At 41.6% G+C, this 19,222-nt stretch overlaps 1 protein-coding gene across 1 annotated transcript; it reads left to right on the forward strand.

Moving 5' to 3' along the window:
- Nucleotides 1–319: 319 nt before the first annotated feature.
- Nucleotides 320–16,447, forward strand: LOC118157137 (ribonuclease T2-like; the record flags this gene model as incomplete). Its single annotated transcript, XM_035311378.1, is given in 8 exon segments — nt 320–497; nt 6,206–6,261; nt 7,074–7,131; nt 7,946–8,016; nt 11,653–11,766; nt 13,898–13,943; nt 14,151–14,225; nt 16,118–16,447. Coding segments are annotated over 8 exon segments (838 nt in total), but the record flags the coding sequence as incomplete, so codon positions are not given.
- Between the last annotated feature and the right edge of the window lie 2,775 nt (nt 16,448–19,222).

Consider the following 19,222-nt stretch of genomic DNA (forward strand, 5'->3'; position numbering starts at 1 on the left):
CTTTCTTTTGAGCTAATGAACCCATCAACCAGAATTAGAAGATTCTTAATACCCGAAGCAAATATCTGTTGTTGTTGTTGTTAAAGCTTGCCAGGAGGTACCTTCCTAAATATAAAACAGAACACCACCTTTTTTCCATATCTTAAGAAATAGGAAGCATATGGAGATAGGATGCCAAACATGGAATTTGTTTAACAGTGAGAGGGCATTTGCAGGTTTCTAAATACGCCAGTTCTATGTGATCTGTTACAGTTTGGTCCTGCAGTGTTTGGAGTTCTGTTGCAATAGAAGCTGTAAACAGAAGCAGCCAGCTATAAAGGCAATGTGTTATCCTACATATATGTATATATATAGTAGACATTGTGCGCCTAGCTGGAGGTGTTGTTCTTTTAAAATACTTGAGAAAAAAATATATATTTTCTTTCTCCAGTGACAGCCACCCTCATACCTGGGACAAGCTTTATCTTGCTCATCATTGGCCAGTGACTGTATGCAAGGTGAGATTTTTGTGTTTCATTCTCTGTTATTCTGTCAAAGGGAGCCTTGGACAGAGAGTAAATAAAACCCCTGAAGCATTTAATCTTGTTTATACACCTGTGTCTTTATAAAAGGTTTGACTGATCCTGGTGCAACTTTTGTAACTTTTTGAGTTTTTCTCTAGTGTAGCTGTAAATGAGAGAACCATGGCATGCTACAAGTATAATAGTCAATGTGGGACATACTGTTCTCTGTCTTAGTTGTTTGTTACATGTTTTTTAATCTCTCGTTAGTCCTAGACTTTTACCAGACTCTGTAAGCAGGCTTGCATGCTTCGTTTGACTGAAGACAGCGGATTAGTATTTAAGCTGTCTGCTGCACAACAAGGTGTAGTTTTATAATGGCGGCTTCGAAGTTTTAATGATAACGCATCAGATACAGATTTGGTCTGGAAAAAGAGTGCTGTAAAGCTGTGGGTGTCTTGGAGCATTTCTGTGATTGTGGGTAGGAATGAAAAATGAACCTAACCTCCCAATGTATGTCCTTCAAGAACATGAATTGTAAAGAATTATAATTTTATGCACCTTTTGCTATTAAATACCTATTGCCATCTGGTAAGTAGAACATTTTTTTTTAATGCAGGAAATCTTTGAAGGCCTCTTTCTATATAGATGAATTAAAATATGCTGTACTTCAAAGTGGAAGATGTTATCAGTTTTACGGACACAAGGATTAAGTACTCAGGATAATTCAGAAGCTTCAGTCTCAGTCAAATGGTTTTGCCAAAAAGCTCCCACTTCTGGGACATTTAGGTGTATTTATTACAGTAGCAGAGTCTTTTTCTTATAATGCTCTAGGTACTTTTTAATTTCCCATTCCTATTTCTGGAACTACATATAAAAGCAGTAGCAGCAAAACTTATATAATGCCAGAAACTTCTGTGGAGAAAAGGATGGGCTTTAGTTAAATTAGTTAAATGTACAGGGGAGATATCAATATGAAAGCTCTGCGTTTAACCGAGAACTGGGAGTGGCCGTTCCTCTGGTTTATGTTTGTTTGCTCTTTTTTTGAGGTGGGTCAGGGGGGACCTGATGCACTTTGTGTCTGATTTTTTTTTTTCCTTTGCTTCACAAACATCACTGTAACTAACTTCAGGCAAAGGTGTTGGTCTTCTGGAATATGTAGCACCTGGCTTGAGTGGGCATTCAGAGTTAGTAGAAGTTTAAACCCTCTGTGTAAGTGAATGAGATGCAGAGTCATGAAGAGTGAGAAAAACAATCAGTTCGGGCACTGCGTGTGGGGTGCCACTCTTAATTCTCAGGTACTGCTGTTGGTAAATTGGCAAATAACCTGTATGTACTTACAGTGAAATTGTGGTGAATAATTGAGGATATTAAGCTTCAGAAAACGTAGGCTTTCTCACACATTATGTTAATTCCTTATGATTTTCTGACAGAAGCATCTCAAAGGAGGGAAGAAAAAACAAAATTAAAATCGTGTGAAGTGACTTTTTGCCCACTTTTACTTCCGTGAGTCATACGAAGAAATGGAGTTCCAATTCTACTCTTCTAACAGCTTTCTTTTTGTTAAGCTGTGTATTAACTTGAGGGATTCCCAAATTCTGCTCCTTTTTTTTTTTTTTTTTTTTTTTTTTTTAAAAAAGTATATAGGTTCTTCAGCATCTTCAGCGTATTTATGTATGATTGCTATTTTCTTTCAGTCAGGAAATATTTTTAATATCATTCTTCGGTTCAGAACTGTTGACATGATATCAGAAGGAAAAAGAGTATCTGGGTGAAGGAACCTGCGTAATGCATGATAGCACTTATGTTTACAGAAAGCTTTGTTACACTACTTTGTGCAAGTACTTAGTAGCTTATGCTTCCTGTGTAAATGAACCTGGTTACAGACTGGGGACTTCACTTCATACTGTATTCTTGATAGGTGTGTGGATGACCTGATGACTTCTTTTTTGTTTGTATATCTGTGTGCATCAAAAAGCGTTTAAGGTTTTCAGACTCCTGAAAGGCCTTTTTTTTTAAAAAAAAAAAATTGGACACATTTCAGCATGCTAGAAACTTGAGACTGTACATCTCTCGGCTCTTCCTGTGCTTTAAGCTGTATGCAATTGTGTTCAACTGGTGTCTTTTTTAATACCAAGTGTGATCTGCACAATTAAAATGGAAAGTACATATTTTAGAAAAAAAAAAGTAATAAGTTCAAACTTAGATGTTTCAGTCTCAAATGAGTGTGAATCCTGTTAGGTGGAAGTAGGAGCAAGTCAAGGGCAGCCAGAGGGACTTTTTCCTCCCCTATTATGGAGTTATGAAGATAACTTGAGAAATGTTATGCAAGAACTTAGAGAAATGTTATTATTACAGTTTTTGTTTCTTGGAAATTGTAAAAAGATAAGATCTTTTCAGGGTGTTCCCTTGTGAAATGGGGCAAATCCGATGCAAGTGTGTATGCTATTCAGTTCCTGCTGTGGTGAGAATGGGAAGGATTATGAAGAAATGGGTACTAACCCCTCTTGTGATCTTTTTACTACATATATGTGCTGATTAAATAAAGGAATCAAATAAAGGACAACAGAATAAGCTGGTGGACAGAACCACCTGAATTCAAGTTTTAATGTAGTGTTAAGCAGCAGGTAATTTTTTTTTCATGAGATAAAACGTTTTCCTAATTTCAGTCTCTGGAAATAATTGTGTAGTGAAGGCTTAAGGGAAGAGTAAAACCACTATTTTTCTTTTTTTTTTTTTTTCTTCCTTTTTTTTTCTGATATAAGTAGTTGAATAATACAGAAAGAATTAAAGGAAGTTAACAGGATGGCAGTTCAGTGTTGTGAATAAGAATTAGATCAAAAACTTTCTCAGGTAAAGTGATTCCTTTATCTTTGTGTACGCTTGTATATAAAACTACCTCTGTTGAAGTGAGTCAAGCACTAGACAGATGCTATTTTGGAACAGAAAACTTTTTCCTAAATACCAGTGTAGCCCCAAAGATAACTCTTAATCTACGCCTCCACCTTCCACTAAACCATATCCCTAAGCTCTACATCTAAACGTCTTTTAAAGACCTCCAGGGATGGTGACTCAACCACTTCCCTGGGCAGCCTGTTCCAGTGACTAACAACCCTTTCAGTAAAGAAGTTCTTCCTAAGATCCAACCTAACCCTCCCCTGGCGCAACTTTAGCCCATTCCCCCTCGTCCTGTCACCAGGCACGTGGGAGAATAGACCAACCGCCACCTCGCTACAGCCTCCCTTCAGGTACCTGTAGAGTGCAATAAGGTCACCCCTGAGCCTCCTCTTCTCCAGGCTAAACAGTCCCAGCTCCCTCAGCCGCTCCTCATAAGACTTGTTCTCCAGACCCCTCACCAGCTTCGTAGCCCTTCTCTGGACTTGCTCGAGCACCTCCACGTCCTTGTAGCGAGGGGCCCAAAACTGAACACAGTACTCGAGGTGCGGCCTCACCATAGCCAAGTACAGGGGGACAATCACTTCCCTGGACCTGCTGGCCTACAAGAAGTAAATGTTTTGTTTCCCTCCTCCCAATCTTTTTTAAAGCAATCTTCTAAATTCAGCTCTTTCGGTGACAGTTCTCAGTGGCCCTTCCGCGTCGGCCATCTTGGCTGCAGCGCTTCCTCTCAGCATGGCGGTGCCGCAGAGGCCCCTGCTGCTTGTCTCAGTGTTACAGGCCACATAGTTAGCTTGGGTGGGTCTGGTTGTCAGATTATTTTAAAACAGGAGAAGACAACGTTCCTTTTTCCAATTAATCTAATCTGGAAAAGTTTCTGAGGTCCAGTGCCTGATTGTAAATACGTGTTTGTAACTCCATTTCAAGTTGGCAGCTGCCTGAGTTTGAATCAATCCCTCAGCGGGCAGTACACGGTAAACAGGAAGGCTAATGCAAAGTGTTTTGCCGAAGTAGCAGGGATACCTGGCTTCTCAGGCTGATGTTTGCTTATTTTACAATATTGGTTTAAAGGAAATGTTGGAAAAATACCATGGGTAGAACTAGAAAGGAAGGTGAATGAAGCTGGCCAAAATGCCATGTGTGACCTTCTGTGTCATAGGTGGCACTGACTGTATGGTTCTGCCAGCCTGCAGCATGACACCAACAACATCGTGAAATGTGTAGAAAAAATAGCTGGCTGGGTTAGTGCTGCAGTAGGGTAGAGCTGATTCCTGGTGTCCCACAGACCTAAAGCTAAAAGGACACTAGATCTTCGCCCACTTCTATCCGGAGTGCTTAGGTGCCAGCTGACTTGAGGAGGCTTGTAAAAGCCACTGAAAACAAGCTGGTGACTTTTAGTGCCATGCTACTGAGCTTTTCAGAGTCGGGGGGAGCCCTATCTGATCTTTAAGGAGACTTTAAGATGTTGACAGTCTAATCCCATTTTGACCGTTTAGCTTTCCTTCTGACTACAGAATATATTGTTTCAGATTGGAACCAAAATGGGTCCTGGGTCTCAGTCTAAACCCTGACTGAGTAAACTGCCTTGAATTTAAAATGCTGTGGGGTTTCCTTTAGCTTGAATAGGAACTGTGGTAAAAGATTGTGTAAGATGCATAACTGCAGCGTTCTTGTTTCCACCCTGGTTGCACAAGCTGATTATCTGGCAGACGGTTTTTCAGGGGGTGATTAGCCACTGGCTTTTGATTTCCTGTATTTTGGGCTGGATAGCTGCAGTTTCTCAGCTCCACAAAGCTTGTGTCGTTATGAGAGCAGTATTGTTTAGATGCTTCCAAAGTGTGTTTGCTGAAAACCTGTCAGGAATAATTGCTGTTGCTGGGTTTAATTGTTTCTGTTTGTTGGTGGCAGGAGAGAAGAGGAAGGAAATTGACACAGAACAAGAAAGGCTTACAGATCCTGCAGTTTTGCAGCCACTGGTTTGTGGCATGCAGAAGGCAGTTAGTGAGATTACAGGTCTCTCTGCACTTGTCTACACTGTTCTTGTTCCAGCATCGCATAAAAGGCATTGTTGCATAATTAAGGCAGGACATGTGATGCAAACTAAAAAGGAAGGCACTTATTTTGGGGAAGGAAAGTCTCAAGAGGCTGCTACTTAATGGAGAAAAGTGTTTACTAAAAAGAGCTCTAATTACTAAGCAGTGTAATCAAGGAAAATGTAGTAATGTAATTTGTGCTGTTTGAGTGTAGAAATTTTTATTTGTTGAGGAATATGTATTCTGCTCTAAATAAGAGTTAACATTTAGACTATTTCTCCTGTATTATCAGAAGTTTTGGCTGGGGCTGTTGTTGGTGGGAATTTATATGTTCTTTAATCCTCTTTCTCCCTTTCCTTGTCCCTCAGGTCAAAACACTTAGAAACCCATTCTAATAATTTTACTTGGAATAAGTGCTCTTTTTTTTTTTTTTTTTTTTTAATTTACTTCTTGTATTTTTTTTTCTATTTTTAATATAAGACCAAAAGTACTCTTGGACACTTAAAGTGTGCTTGTCCAATATTACAGTTGATTTTGATTTTTTTAAATTTTATTTGAATGGTTCTGCACTCCTTGAAAAGATCCAATGATGAGAAAAAAACTTAGAATTGCCACCTAGAATATAAGATAAATGTAGAATTAGCTCTATTCATTTAGCATGGATCAGACTACTTCCTATTAGCTCAGAACCTGACCTTTGTCTTCTTTTCATACTGCCCTCTAAACCATTATCCCTGGACACACATAACAAATAATCTATAATTTTGTTTTCCACAGCAATACAGTATTAATTGTCAAGACCCACCAGAGTACTGGACAATTCATGGACTATGGTATGATTGTAGATTGTTTTTATTTCAACCTGGAAATCTAAAATCTATGTTTTGATATAAAACTACTCTGCACTCTTGTATATCCCATGATTCACTAAGCTACTAAAATCTTCTTGTCACATGAGCATTTTGTTTACACAACTCTTTGTAACATCACTGATGTTCTCAAACAGAAAGGGAATTATGGTTTCTCCTCTTCCTTTTTCTTCCTGAGTACACAGGATTTGTTAATGTCTCATGACCGTCTGTGCCTTTAAGTACCTTAACTCAGCACAAACATTGTAAATCTGCACAAAAAAACAACTTGTTTCAAAGGAATCAACTACCTGGAATCATTGTCCATGGCAGCAATTTGAAGGTTTTCATGACAAACACAGGGAAAAGTTCAGGACAGGAGATTGGTAAGCTTTATGTCCTAGAAAGGTGAACAGCATTATGTGCAGATTTCCAGTGACTTTCTGGTGGTACTTGCAGAATTGTCACTTGGTGCAATGGTTGGGAAGGTCAATGTCATCAGTGACGTGATGTGCGAGACTCTTCCATAGCATTATTCCCCCTATGCGCTGTTTACAGAGGGTGATGGATTGAAAGGCCTCAGAACCTCAACATGGGAGAAGTTTTAGCCATAACTTACATAATGATTAGTATTTTTTTACTTATAAAACACTGTAGATGCTGATGGATTACTTGCATATTCAAATCAAATTTATGGCTATAATCTTGCATATTTAAGATTCAGGCTAATAATATGTTGTTCTTACTGTTAGTGACTTGGAAGACATCTTTTTTTCACTTCTGTTCTGCTTTTCTAGGCCTGACGGAGTTCAAGATTGTAATAGAACATGGCATTTCAATGACACAGAGATTAAGGTATTTGTTTTAAAACATGAAACCAAAAACGTAATACCAAGCAGAGCTGAGTGGCATTACTTTTGCACTTCCTATGTGCCAAATCTGTAGCTCATAATAGATCACTGCTAATGTAGTTTGCTGAGAGGTATGTTCTGTTAAGGAGTCAAAAAATTCATTAGGTGCTTCTGGTATGAATTGAAATTCCAGCGCTTGCATTCATTAGTGGCTATTCATCTATTCAAACTTAGTTTTGCAGACATGTGATTTGTCTTTTTCAGCTACTTCTTCCTTACCAAATAAATCCAGAGAACATAGTCACAGATCTCCAGTGGTAACAAGTACCTGTGAAAAAATGCAGAGTAATTTTTTTTTTTTTTCAAAAAAAAAGGTTTATTTATATATTTATTTAAAACATCCATGATTAATTTGCAGAATTGCACAGAATGGTTGAGGTTGGAAGGGGGCTCTGGAGGCCATGAGGTTCCACCCCCTCATGTAAGCGGGGATGGGAGACTTAAGTTTACAGGTGTGAAAAGCTCCACGACTGAACAATTTCTGCAGGGGCAGTAGAAGGACAATGTTACTTCAAAGCAGTGTGTCAGTATTAATATACTCAGATAGTCACATCTACCTATCACCACCACCAACAGCATTTTCAAAATAATGGAGAACAGGACCTCTCTTATTTTTCTGCAAGTAAATGTTTCTTTTGGGGCTATTGAAAGGCAAGGCTTCAGCTTTAGAAAATTTATCAATAGATGTAGATTGTGTATGAAATAGTTTTTCAATTGCAGGTAAGTTTTTATTGATAAATTACTTGTGTTGTTTTTAGGATCTTATGACAGACATGACACGCTATTGGCCGGATGTAATTCATCCATCTTTGAATAGCACCCATTTCTGGTGAGTACAAACAAAATTAAAAAGTATTTGGGATATTATTTCACAAAAAAGTCAGTCTGAATTAGTAATTCTTCAGGTACCATGTTATGCATGAGAAACAGCATCCAGGAAACACACTGAAAGTGATACATTTTCACGCGTTCTTTTTTTTCTTAAAGTTTTCTTGCTAGAGTACCTGCAAAATGCATACTGTTGAAGAAGGGGCTATGGCAGCAATTTTGGAGAAGTGGAACTTAGTGAGAGAGAGAGAATGTGTTCGTTCTCTTTGTCCCCAGGGAGAAGCAGCTGCTGCTACCACATTTAAATCTGCATAGCAGTTGTGCTCTAGGGATGTCAAAACCCGCTGCAAGAGCAGCTATCAGGCCTCGTCCTAGCTGCCTTCACTGTGTTGCTGGCTTTGAGAGACCTTTCCTTCTGGAATTCCACACAGAGGAGGGAATGGACAAACAGGATTCCTTGTGTGTTCCTAGCCATTTCCCTTAAGACTTTCCTTTTTACTTTCCTAGCAGCCTAAATCAGATCAAATGGGAATTTGTTTAGTGATCAACCTGCTTGGCTTAAAGGAAAGAAGAAGGCTTAGACCTCTCCTGACAACAGTTTTCCTTCTTTATGTTTCTCTTTACTTCTAAATCATCAGACGCTTGGACTGAAGAGCAGTATGAGTATTATCTGAGTTTGCACAGGCTTCAGTGAATTGCCCGGGACTTTAGTTTAAAATAATGCCGTCAATGTAATCTGTTCTTCCACATCTACTGTGAAAGCAGTAACATCAGATAAGATGTAGAGTGTGTAGCTTTAAACGCTGCTGCCTCTAGCTGTCTCAGCTCTAAGTGCCTCTGGGGCTTTCCGTTGGATTGGAGGACTGTTTCCTCCCTGTGTCACCAGGGAAGAACTTTGAAGGGAATGGGGGTTAATTTTAGTCTTGTCCTTGTTCTACAGCAGATCTGTGCCCCCCCAGGTCCTAAACTGGTCTTACAAGTCTCTTACGGCAGTCTGAACTTGTAAATGTCAGACTAAGGGTAGCAAACAGAACTTATTTCAATACCTGGAAATGTCACTAGCATAAGAGCGATAGAAAAGTTAGATTAGAACACCATAACCAATTTTGACTGACAGAGTAATTCCCTTTCAGTACGGTGACAAGTGCACTACAATTGGCAGTTGTAATTGCAGATTTTGTAAATGCAAGCTTTTAAGTTTTTAAGATAGTTGAAAGCCAATAAAATCCTGTTGTACATCTTAATTCAGTTAAAATATTTACTTCAAGTTTTTTTAAAAACGTGTTTATCTCTAGTGTTAAACAAACACCTCCCTCCCCCCCCCCCCCCCAAAAAAAAAGGGAAGGACTAATATGGCAGAAAAGAGAATCTGAAAGTAAATCTGATTGATTTTCATTGTTGTACACTGAAGTTACCTCAGTTAAACAGAGAACATAAGCAGTGACAAGCAAAATGGATGTTGGATATCTCAGCATACCCTCAGGGTTTTTCCATGACTGCTGTAATTTCATAGTATGTTTCTTCATGTGTCTACCTCTAACTGTAGTTCTGGCTTAAGGGAGGGGATAAGGATTCTTCATGGGTATTGACAAATGGTTGTGGGTGCCTCTGTAAAGATAATTGCTCATCTCTGTTTGTCTTGTGAACTGTTCTCTGTTTGTCTTCTGAACTGTGGCAATTGCTACCCAAGAATTTTAACTGGACAGGGTTGAATTGCTTATAACAGGATAGAGGGGTATGGGTGCTTTGGATCTCAAAATTTACTAACTGAAAATCTCAAAATTTACTAACTGAAAATCTCAAAATTTACTAACTGAAATTGGTTGTAAACTTACATGTTAATCTTAAATATTTTGTGGGCAGCACTTGCGGACCTTAGTTGCTATCCCAAGGAACCGGTTTTCAAGCTGGGTTGTTTCTACAGTCCTTGGATGCATCTGATGTGCTTCCAACTTTGTCTGCCATATCTCCATGACTTGGAGCTTGGGGGAATTCCATCCTTGTGCATAAGAAGCAGCAAAATCTCTTCTGAGGTTTAGCATTTTTTCCACGCAAACGAGTTCTACTTCATTCCTTTGCATTTCTGCAGCCCCTTAGGATGTCATTTGTAGGATTTAGCTTCCAGGTATGCAAGTATAGCATTTATTCTTAAGAGCATTATCAATAAAATTATGGAGAAGGACAAATTACATAGTGGCACCCAATCTAACTCTGCACCCTTCACTCCTGTGTGCTTGCCAAAGTGCTTGTGTCCTATCAGGAGGAAAAAATGTCACAAAGTGCTTGTGACACATACACTCTGTGTTACTGCCTAGCTTACAGTTCCGAAGAGTTACAGAAGGGAAGCTGGTCTTTGTGAACACAAGCGGCTATGTTCTGCATATGAGTTAAGGTTCAAGTAAAATGACCTTGTCAGTTGCAGCCTACGTGAAGGATGATGTCTCAGTGAATAGCATTGAGACGTTAATTCTTTCAATTTCTAAACAAACTGTTTATTATTCCCTGATACCCGCAGCTCCTTCATTTCCTACCTGCTTCAGTTTGTATTTGAGTGGAAGAGGTGAAGGTGAAATTCCGTATGCCTGTGCTCGAGTGGTCAGAATTAGCTATACCTGCATCACTTTGTTTTTCCACATTGCTGTGCTGCAAAATAACAAGTAACAATGTAAAAAGAAATGTTGTCTAAAAGTTGCCGTACCTGTTTTATAGTGACTCTAAACTGTCTCTCCAGTCTGGAATGCCCACAAGACTGATTTAACAACTTGGGCCCAGCGCGTCCTTGGCTTGCTGCAGCTGGTGAAGCGTGGGCGCTGTCTGTGGGTAGCTCCGCGCCTTTCCATTAAGCATCCCCTCAGCCCCATGGCCTGGCCGCTGTGACCAGTGCAAACTGTACCGAGCCATTCCAACAGCAGCTTCTATTTCTGCCTTCTTGCTGGAAACAGCAGGACATTTAAATTCACATACCACTGACAGACTGTAAAAGACAGTCACAACACTTTACCAGAAGGTTTACACACATGCATAAATACATATTTTTCTGAAGAAAAATAGGCATCCTACGTGCAAATCCTTGCCTCCAGCTTATTGCTGCTCCAGTCGCTCTTTGGACTTGACTGTTGTCTGCCTCTGGTCCAAACCAACTGCTCAGCCAGAATCTCTTGCCAAATTTACCTGAAATAGCTTCCATTTCTTTTTTAAAAATAGCCTCTTCTGTCATCAGTAATTTCAAGTCCCTTGTTGGGAAACCTGCTCTTTGACCCACGTGAAGTGGACTTCTGTAGGTGGTAAGCAATTCACTTAATGTGCAGTTGAGTGTTACAGCCAAGATGAGAACACTCAGCTATGCTCAATTTGGGAACTTGGAGTTAAAATCTTCTCTCCTGCCTCAAATCTCTTGACACTACAAGTTTATTTATTCATTCTGTTTAGAAATAGCATACAGATTTCTCTAGATCCAAGCATAACTTAGTCAAAGTGTAGGAGTGATGTTTTGTTTTTTGTATGAGCAGGTTTTTTTTGGTGCTATATCATACTTCTTACGTAAACCCTTTAAGATTTTTGACTTTAAGATTTATCAAGGTTCTTGAAATTTGCAAATAATGTTTTCTGAAACTTGAATTTTGCTTACCTGCTGTAGGAAACATGAATGGGAGAAACATGGGACTTGTGCAGCCACACTTCAGGTCCTCAATTCTCAGAAGAAATACTTTGGTAAAACCCTGGAGCTCTACTGGCAAGTTGATCTTAATGGGTATGTTAGTGAACTCCATGGTCTGCTCTTACTTCAAATAGTAAAAGTTTAAAATCTAACTTAAAACGTGAGTATAAACACCTCATGGCAGAGGGGAAATCAGTATTAGTGTAAATTATTTCAGGTACTGGAATTCAGACGAGTTGTCTACTTTGAGAAGAATGTCTCTGGTCACGTCAGAGTCTGTTAAGGCAGCAGCATGCTTCACAGAAACCTTTTAGACAATGTAAGCCAGAACATTCTGAGAAGCTGTATCAGCTGTGTCTCACTACCAAAAGCTACGGTACCTGTAGACGTCTAAACCAAGCGTTGAAACTCTCAGACCTCTGAGTCATCCTGATGCCTGAACACTCAACTGTGTTTAGAAAAAGCAGTCTTCTGCTGAGAGGGAAGGACAAGCTGCAGGCAAAATTGCGCAGAACATCCTGGGAAGGGGCTGAGAGCTAGCAGCAAGAGAGGATGTCCCAAAGGGCAGTGTGTCCAAGCACTGTACATGCACAACATGGCTGCCAATGAATGTCAGAAGTGCAGAGTCCTTTCCTGGTAAATGCGTGGTGTGGTGGGAAAGGGTTTGACTCAGATTTGTTGACCAATAATATTTTTTTGGCGTAAAGAGGCAGTATGTGAGAGAGGAGAACAGTTGTCCTTTTGTATCTAGAAATGTATATTTAAAAAAATAAAATTAAAAAAACAAACAAACAAAAAGAACAGTTCATGTTCTGTCAGTGTCTTGTCCAAGCAGTCTCTGCAACGGTCTCATTCATATGCACAAAGAAAATGTCTTTCTTCCATCCCCCTCCTGTTTTTGCAGGTGTTTTGTAAAACTTAATCACATTTTTCTAGACACGGTGCTTAAGAGCATGGCGTATGTAGTGTTAAAATTAATAACGTCTGATAAGTCAATTGCCTAAGTAGCGGTGATGGTGTGATTAAAACATTTTACAGATGGCACAGTGACCGATTATGTGACTCCGTATCAGCATGTGTAATGAAACCTAATAGAGACTGAAACATCTTGAAGCTAATTGCTCATAGCATATTCTGCATTGTAAAATGAACATAATTAATTTGATCTTCACTGCAAAGAGTAAAGAGTGCTAATGTTCTCACTGTGCTTCATTTATACTTTTATGAGAAAAAGTAGTGTTAGAGTGATTAAAACTTTCCAAATGAGAAGTTATTAAAAAGAGGATGTCATACAGGCTCCTGTAAGAATGACACAACATCATCTCTTTTATTGGCCTGCTCATATGCAGTGTCAAATGACTTTCATAAACAGGTAAACCTTTAGACAATTGGGTTACATTTCCCCAGTGCAGAACCTGATCTTGGAAGGGTTGAACATTATTAGCTCTCATGGATTAAATTCTGAGAGATGCTGAACATTCCCAGTTATTACTGAAGAAGCTGGGACTTGAATACTCAGAACCTGTTGGGTCCTGAGTCTTGTTAGAAGCCCACACTTTGAACTGTTCTCAGGACTGAATCTAAAGGAAGGGGTATATAAGCTACAGGATATTAAGAGTTGCCTTGTTTCTGTTATGCGAACAACCTTTCTACTAAAAAACATCCTTAAAAATGTGATGTTGGAAATATTTCTGCTCTGACCTTGATGTTGATCCTCGTGCCACAGCCCTCTCTGGGTGTGCTGTGCACCTGCTGTCCCAGCCAAGCTCTCCCTGCATTAGAACACGAGGGTGTGTCAAGCGGCCTCACAAATCTGCCTCAGTTCCTTCACAGGGGTCAGAGCACAGGGGCATGGCTTGGGGCAGGGGAAGGGAGACAGTTAAACTATTTGCTCTACCGGGCACTCAGCAGAGCAATATGAAGATCCAGCAAATGACAGTAGCATAGTCCTTTCCCCTAGCTGTCTCTGAAGAGTCAACTCTCCCAGCTCCTCCAACAGAGGTAGGGGAGAGGGTTTGTGCTGACCCTGCTGAGCTGGGTGGGCAGTGACATTTCAGAAAACGAAACCTTCCCTTGGCCTGGCAGAGTATGGAGGACAAGTTTCTTTTGCTCCCTCTCATTCTAATGCTTGCCAGGTTCTCATTAAGATTATTCATTTACCTTATGGTTATGAAATTATACTTGCATAGAGGAACCATGAAAATGTGCTCTATCTTTGTTTCAGTAATCTCCAGAAGGCTGGGATAAAGCCAAACAGTACATATTACACGGTAAGAAGAAATCTTTTATATGAAACAAAATCACGTGTACTTCTTTCAGCGTAAGTTAATAAATTTCTAGAGAGCAAATGATCTTGTTTTTTAATTGCTTTTTTTAAAGTTGTGCTTTTCTAAAACTTGCAATATTAGAGAAACGTGAGACCTGTTGGAAGATGTGCTAGTGACTTAATAAATTATACAAGCTTTTTAATTTTTCAGATGACTGACATAAAAGAAGGTATTAGAAAATTGTATGGTTTAACACCAAAGATCCAATGTCTTCCTCCAGAAAAGGTAAAAACAAACACACACAACCACTTTACTACTTTCAAACAAATAACCACTTTCTATAAAAAAAAAAAAAAGTGAAAAATCTTCAGCATGGTCTTGGGTGTTCCTTTTGGATGCAGCTCCTTAGAGATCAGATATTGCTCAGTTCTTAAAACTGAGTTCACAAAAGCATTGCCTACATGCTGGCACCATGAATTTAAGTTCATGTTAGGTTGTAGCCTTTTCTTAACATAGAAATATTGCTAACAGAGGAACTATCCATTCTTTATGTTAGGTAGGTACCCGTAAAGTAGGAGCTCTGGGTTTTAGAGCCTTGAAAGATTTGAATGCTCATCTCTTGCATGAATGCTGTAACCATCATGCTAGAAGTGAACCGTAGTTGAGTACTTTCTGCTCCTGCTAAAGCTTAATTGCCATATAGCAAATTACTAGAACTAGCCAGCATGAGCTGAAAGGAGCCCATATACAGACGGCAATTTTACGAAGGCTTGCCAAGATACAGTTGCTGTTGGAGTTTAATAGCTCTTGTGTTGTCGGCTCATTTGCTTTAGTAGTGCTCTGAGGTTTCTGTCACTTCACATGAAAAAGAATTCAAGGATAAAAATATTTTTAAATGTATTTTTAAGTTGCTCTAAGCAGCAAAAATAATGAGTTGAATGTGGCTTGAACCCTCATCCACCTCTCGATGTTGAAGAAATATAGAGCTAACACAATCGCCAGTGTCTAGCTCTGTTCACTGTAGTTCTGACACTGTTTTTAGTACAATAGGAATCCTGCTCATGTTATGTGACAGTAATTTACAGCTTGAATCTCCTGTGATTAACAGCTGAAGCTAAGGGATAGTAGAAAGGACAGAGGACACCCCAGGTATTTAAAGGTATCCCTTTTCAGAGACCAAACCTTATCAGTGCCTGAAGGGCCGTACATGGAGACTCTGATGCTTAAAACATATTACCCCTCCACTGCAGTGTTCTTAGGCTTCTTAAAAGAAAAAGCCCAAATTAAAATAAATTTTTAAAAGAGTAAATTTTTTATTTTTTATCTTGTGTTCTTAGTGGTTTCAAAATTAGTGTTTGTTTGTTTGCTTGTTTGTTTTTCCATACGCACTTTATTATGTGTGTGCATTCTCTGGGACTTTTCTTATAATCTCCTTTCCTATATGAAAGATTTTCATGCCTTCCTTCCTTCTTTCCAGGCAATGTTTTTTCTCTAGTCTGTTCTGAAGTCCAGAAATTACACTTCTGCTAATTTTGGCAGCCTACTTCTGTTCTTTTCAGTAAAAACTATTATAAAAATAAGTTTTTCTCTTTTTTTGGTGAACTTTCTTTGCTTCAATTCCCATTCTTCTGAAAAAAAAAAAAAAAAAAAGATGAAAGATGAGTTTTCGGTCACACATATCCTTTAATATTCAGAATTCGAACAGAGCTCCTCCTACTGGACAAATTTGGGAAATGCTTAGATAATGCCCTATCCCTGGAGGTTCAAGAGCAGGTTGGATGAAGTCCTGGGCAACCTGATCCTAGTGGGTGGCATCCCTGCCCATGGTGGGGGGGGTTGAAACTAGATGATCTTTAAGGTCCCTTCCAAACCAAGACATTCTATCATTCTACGATAATCTGTCCCAGGATTTCATAATCAGGCTTACTAGTTAAGCTACTTTCCCCAAACTTTTACTAAATTACAATGACGGATTGTGTTTTCTTGTCTGCTTGCTCCTTAAAGACAAGTATGTGCCATAAGCCGTTTGAAGTGGATACCTCTAATACCTGTCCCCTTCACATTTTTCAAGAGGCAACTGTACAGACAAGCACTACTGTATTCAGTAGGCAGTAAATCTGAAGAATTGGTTTATCATCTTCTCCACAATAAGCTGATCTCATTCCTCATGTTTCTAGGGTGAAAAAGCACAAATACTTGGTCAGATTGAATTCTGCTTCACCAAGGAACTGAAGCTGAGAAACTGCACAGAGCCAAGGGGTGAATCCAACAGATTGCAGCTTGGAATTCGGAATCTGTCTGTCTGCAAAGACAATCTTCCCGTCTATTATCCTCCAATGGTCCAACATCGCAAATGAAGCCACAAGAATTTGAAAAACTTCTTAAACAAAACAAATCAAAAACAACAAATCCCTTAAACGGTATATCTTGGAAAACAGTCTTGACTTGACTTAGCAATATTACAAACCCCTGTCTATTTCAGGATGCTGTGAGGATTTTTGCTGGAGGAAAGAAAAAAAAAAAAGGGTCTGTATTGTAGGATCAGTTACATAGGCTGCAGTCTTGAATTGGTGCTCTGATATTGATGGGATCAGTTGTGGGAAAGGAATTCAGAGGTGGCTTTGCGCTGTTTCCCACATCCCTGAATTAGAGATACTGAGGAAACAAGCTAGAGACGCGTGCACAGAGAAGCTAGATCAATGATAAGTTGTTGTCGGCGCGTGCTGTAGTTAGTTACCCATATATACTCTGTTAGAACTTGCAATAAAGAGGACGATTATACTCGCATCGAGGTTGCATCGTTACTTGGGACCGTCTCCCTTTCCGACATCTGGTAGCAGAGGATGGTTTCTCGCCAGATAGTTCAGCTCGACTGAGTTCTCCGAGACTGCGGTAAGCAGCTAGAGGAGGGGATTGGGAAAATGAACGGCTGAGAGGAGTGCTGCTTGGCAGACACGGGTCAGGGTCGCTCCCTGCCTCTCAGAGGAAGCGCAGCCGTGAAAGTCGGGGCTGCAGCGATGTTGCTCGTAGGAATTCTCTCCAAGAGAGGTATCGAGATAACGGGAAAGCAACTGATCAAGTTGATCAAGTTGGGACAACGATGGGGACATTTTAGAGAGACTGCTTGTTGTGGTTTAACCCGGTCGGCAGCTAAACACCACACAGCCGTTCGCTCACCCTCCCCCCTCCCTCTCTGGGATGGGGGAGAGAAACAAGAAAAAAACTGAAACCTATGGGTTGAGATAGAGACAGTTTATTAGGACAGAAAAATAAAATAATATGTACAAACAAGTGATGCACAATGCAATTGCTCACCACCCGCTGACCGATGCCCAGCCTATCCCCGAGCAGCCAGCCCCCCCCCCCGGCTAGCCACCCCTATATCTTGTTCAGCATGCCGTCAGATGGTACGGAATACCCCTTTGGCCAGTTGGGGTCAGCTGTCCTGGGTCTGTCCCCTCCCAGCTCTTGCTGCACCCCCAGCCTGCTCGCTGGCAGGACAGAGCGAGAAGCTGAAAAGTCCTTGGCATAGTGTAAGCACTGCTCTGCAACAAGTAAAACAGCAGTGTGTTAGCAACATTAGTCTCGTCCTGAACTCAAAACATAGCACCCTACCAGCTACTGGGAGGAAAATTAACTCTCTCCTAGCTAAAACCAGGACACCGCTCTGCTGTTCTCTGTTACGGAACGGCGAGAATTTGGGAATACCATGTGGGAAAAGACTATAACGGGAGATCCAAAAGATGAAAAGGAGGTGAAAACTGTCCGCGAGTTGTGGCGTACAGTACTAGAGACATTAAAAGCCATGAAGGCAGAGAGGGAAGTAGCCTGTGCCGCTGCTCCAATGCTAACCCCGGGGCTGGCCCCTACAAAATCTGGGGACTCTGAAAGAAAACCCGCGACTCTTGCGCGTATTTTTGGGCTCCCTGCGGTTAAAGGAATGACTGGGGTTCCATGCTCGACGGTCTCCAAACTCCTATCGCACGGTGAAGGGCCGGGTAACGGGCCGATCCCGCAATATGAGGAAGTCCCGCCGGACCCAGTACCTGTACGGGGCTTCGCTGTATACAACAGTTATTGATGGAAGCTTCTAACTTGAAGAAGAATCCAAAGAACCATTTTCCACATCGTTACTGACGCAAGCCCAGGCTACGGGACTGGGAACCCCCTACCCCCCACTACAACTGTCTTCAACAATATTTCTTAATGTAGTGTTATTGATGCCCTATATGCAGGCAGCACTCCCAGACACTTCTCAGTTTTAGCAAACCTCCAGTACACAGCTCCCATGGTTCCTTTTGAGCATGGGGTGGTGGAGCTATCTTTAAACAGGGCCCTCAGCAAGGACCCTCGCTTAAAGCTAGCCACGGGGGCTTTTTACTACAAGCACCTGAAAGGAAATCGTGGGGAGCTGGGGGCTGACCCCTACTCACAGAGAACTAGTGACAGGACTAGAGGGAACGGCCTCAAGTTGCGCCGTTCAGGTTGGAAATCAGGAGACATTTCTTCTGAAAAAGAGCAGTCAGGCATTGGAATGGGTTGCCCAGGGAGGTGGCAGAGTCACCGTCCCTGGGGGTGCTCAAGGAAAGGTTGGACCTGGTGCTTGGGGACGTGGTTTAGTGGGTGGCATTGTTAGAAGGGGGATGGTTAGACCTGATGATCTCGGAGTTGTTTTCCAACCCTAATGATTCTATCATCTACGAAGTGGAGAGAAACCCTCTGGACCCCATCCAACACAAGTCGGCAGCAGACTATTTCCAGCGGGTTTAGCAGCAGCAGCAGGAGACAGATGAGCCAGAGAGCTCCTGCGGCCACGCCGTAGCCACGAGCACGACGGAGCACAGGCTCCGGGCTCCCCATGGCGACGGCCGTGAGCTCCCCTCCCGCGCTGCGCTCCTCGCAGCTCCTGCTGCGGCCGGGCAGACTCCTGCGGCCCCGGGCCTCCCCTCCCGGCCGGACCCGGCTCCGGGCCGAGCGGCCGGGGAGCTCCGCGGCGGGAGCAGGCGGCATCGTAGGGCCGAGAGCCGGCCGCAGCCCACCCCCCCCAGCACGGCGGCGGGGGTGCCCCCTGCTCCCACCTTGATTTTGTTGAGCACCCCGCTGCTCTCCAGCGTCTGCACCAGCAGGTCCCGCAGCTCCGTGTCCTCCTCCGCCGCCGCCATCTTCTTTCTCCCTGACAACCGCCCAAACCGCGCTAGCGGCGGGACGCGGCCCGCAGATTCGCCTCCGCCGCCGGGGGGGAAGGCGCCCGAGCCGGCGGCGGGCCCGGGAGGGAAGGAGGC

This window comes from Oxyura jamaicensis (assembly GCF_011077185.1).
Source record: "Oxyura jamaicensis isolate SHBP4307 breed ruddy duck chromosome 3 unlocalized genomic scaffold, BPBGC_Ojam_1.0 oxy3_random_OJ102686, whole genome shotgun sequence".
Taxonomy (NCBI): domain Eukaryota; kingdom Metazoa; phylum Chordata; class Aves; order Anseriformes; family Anatidae; genus Oxyura; species Oxyura jamaicensis.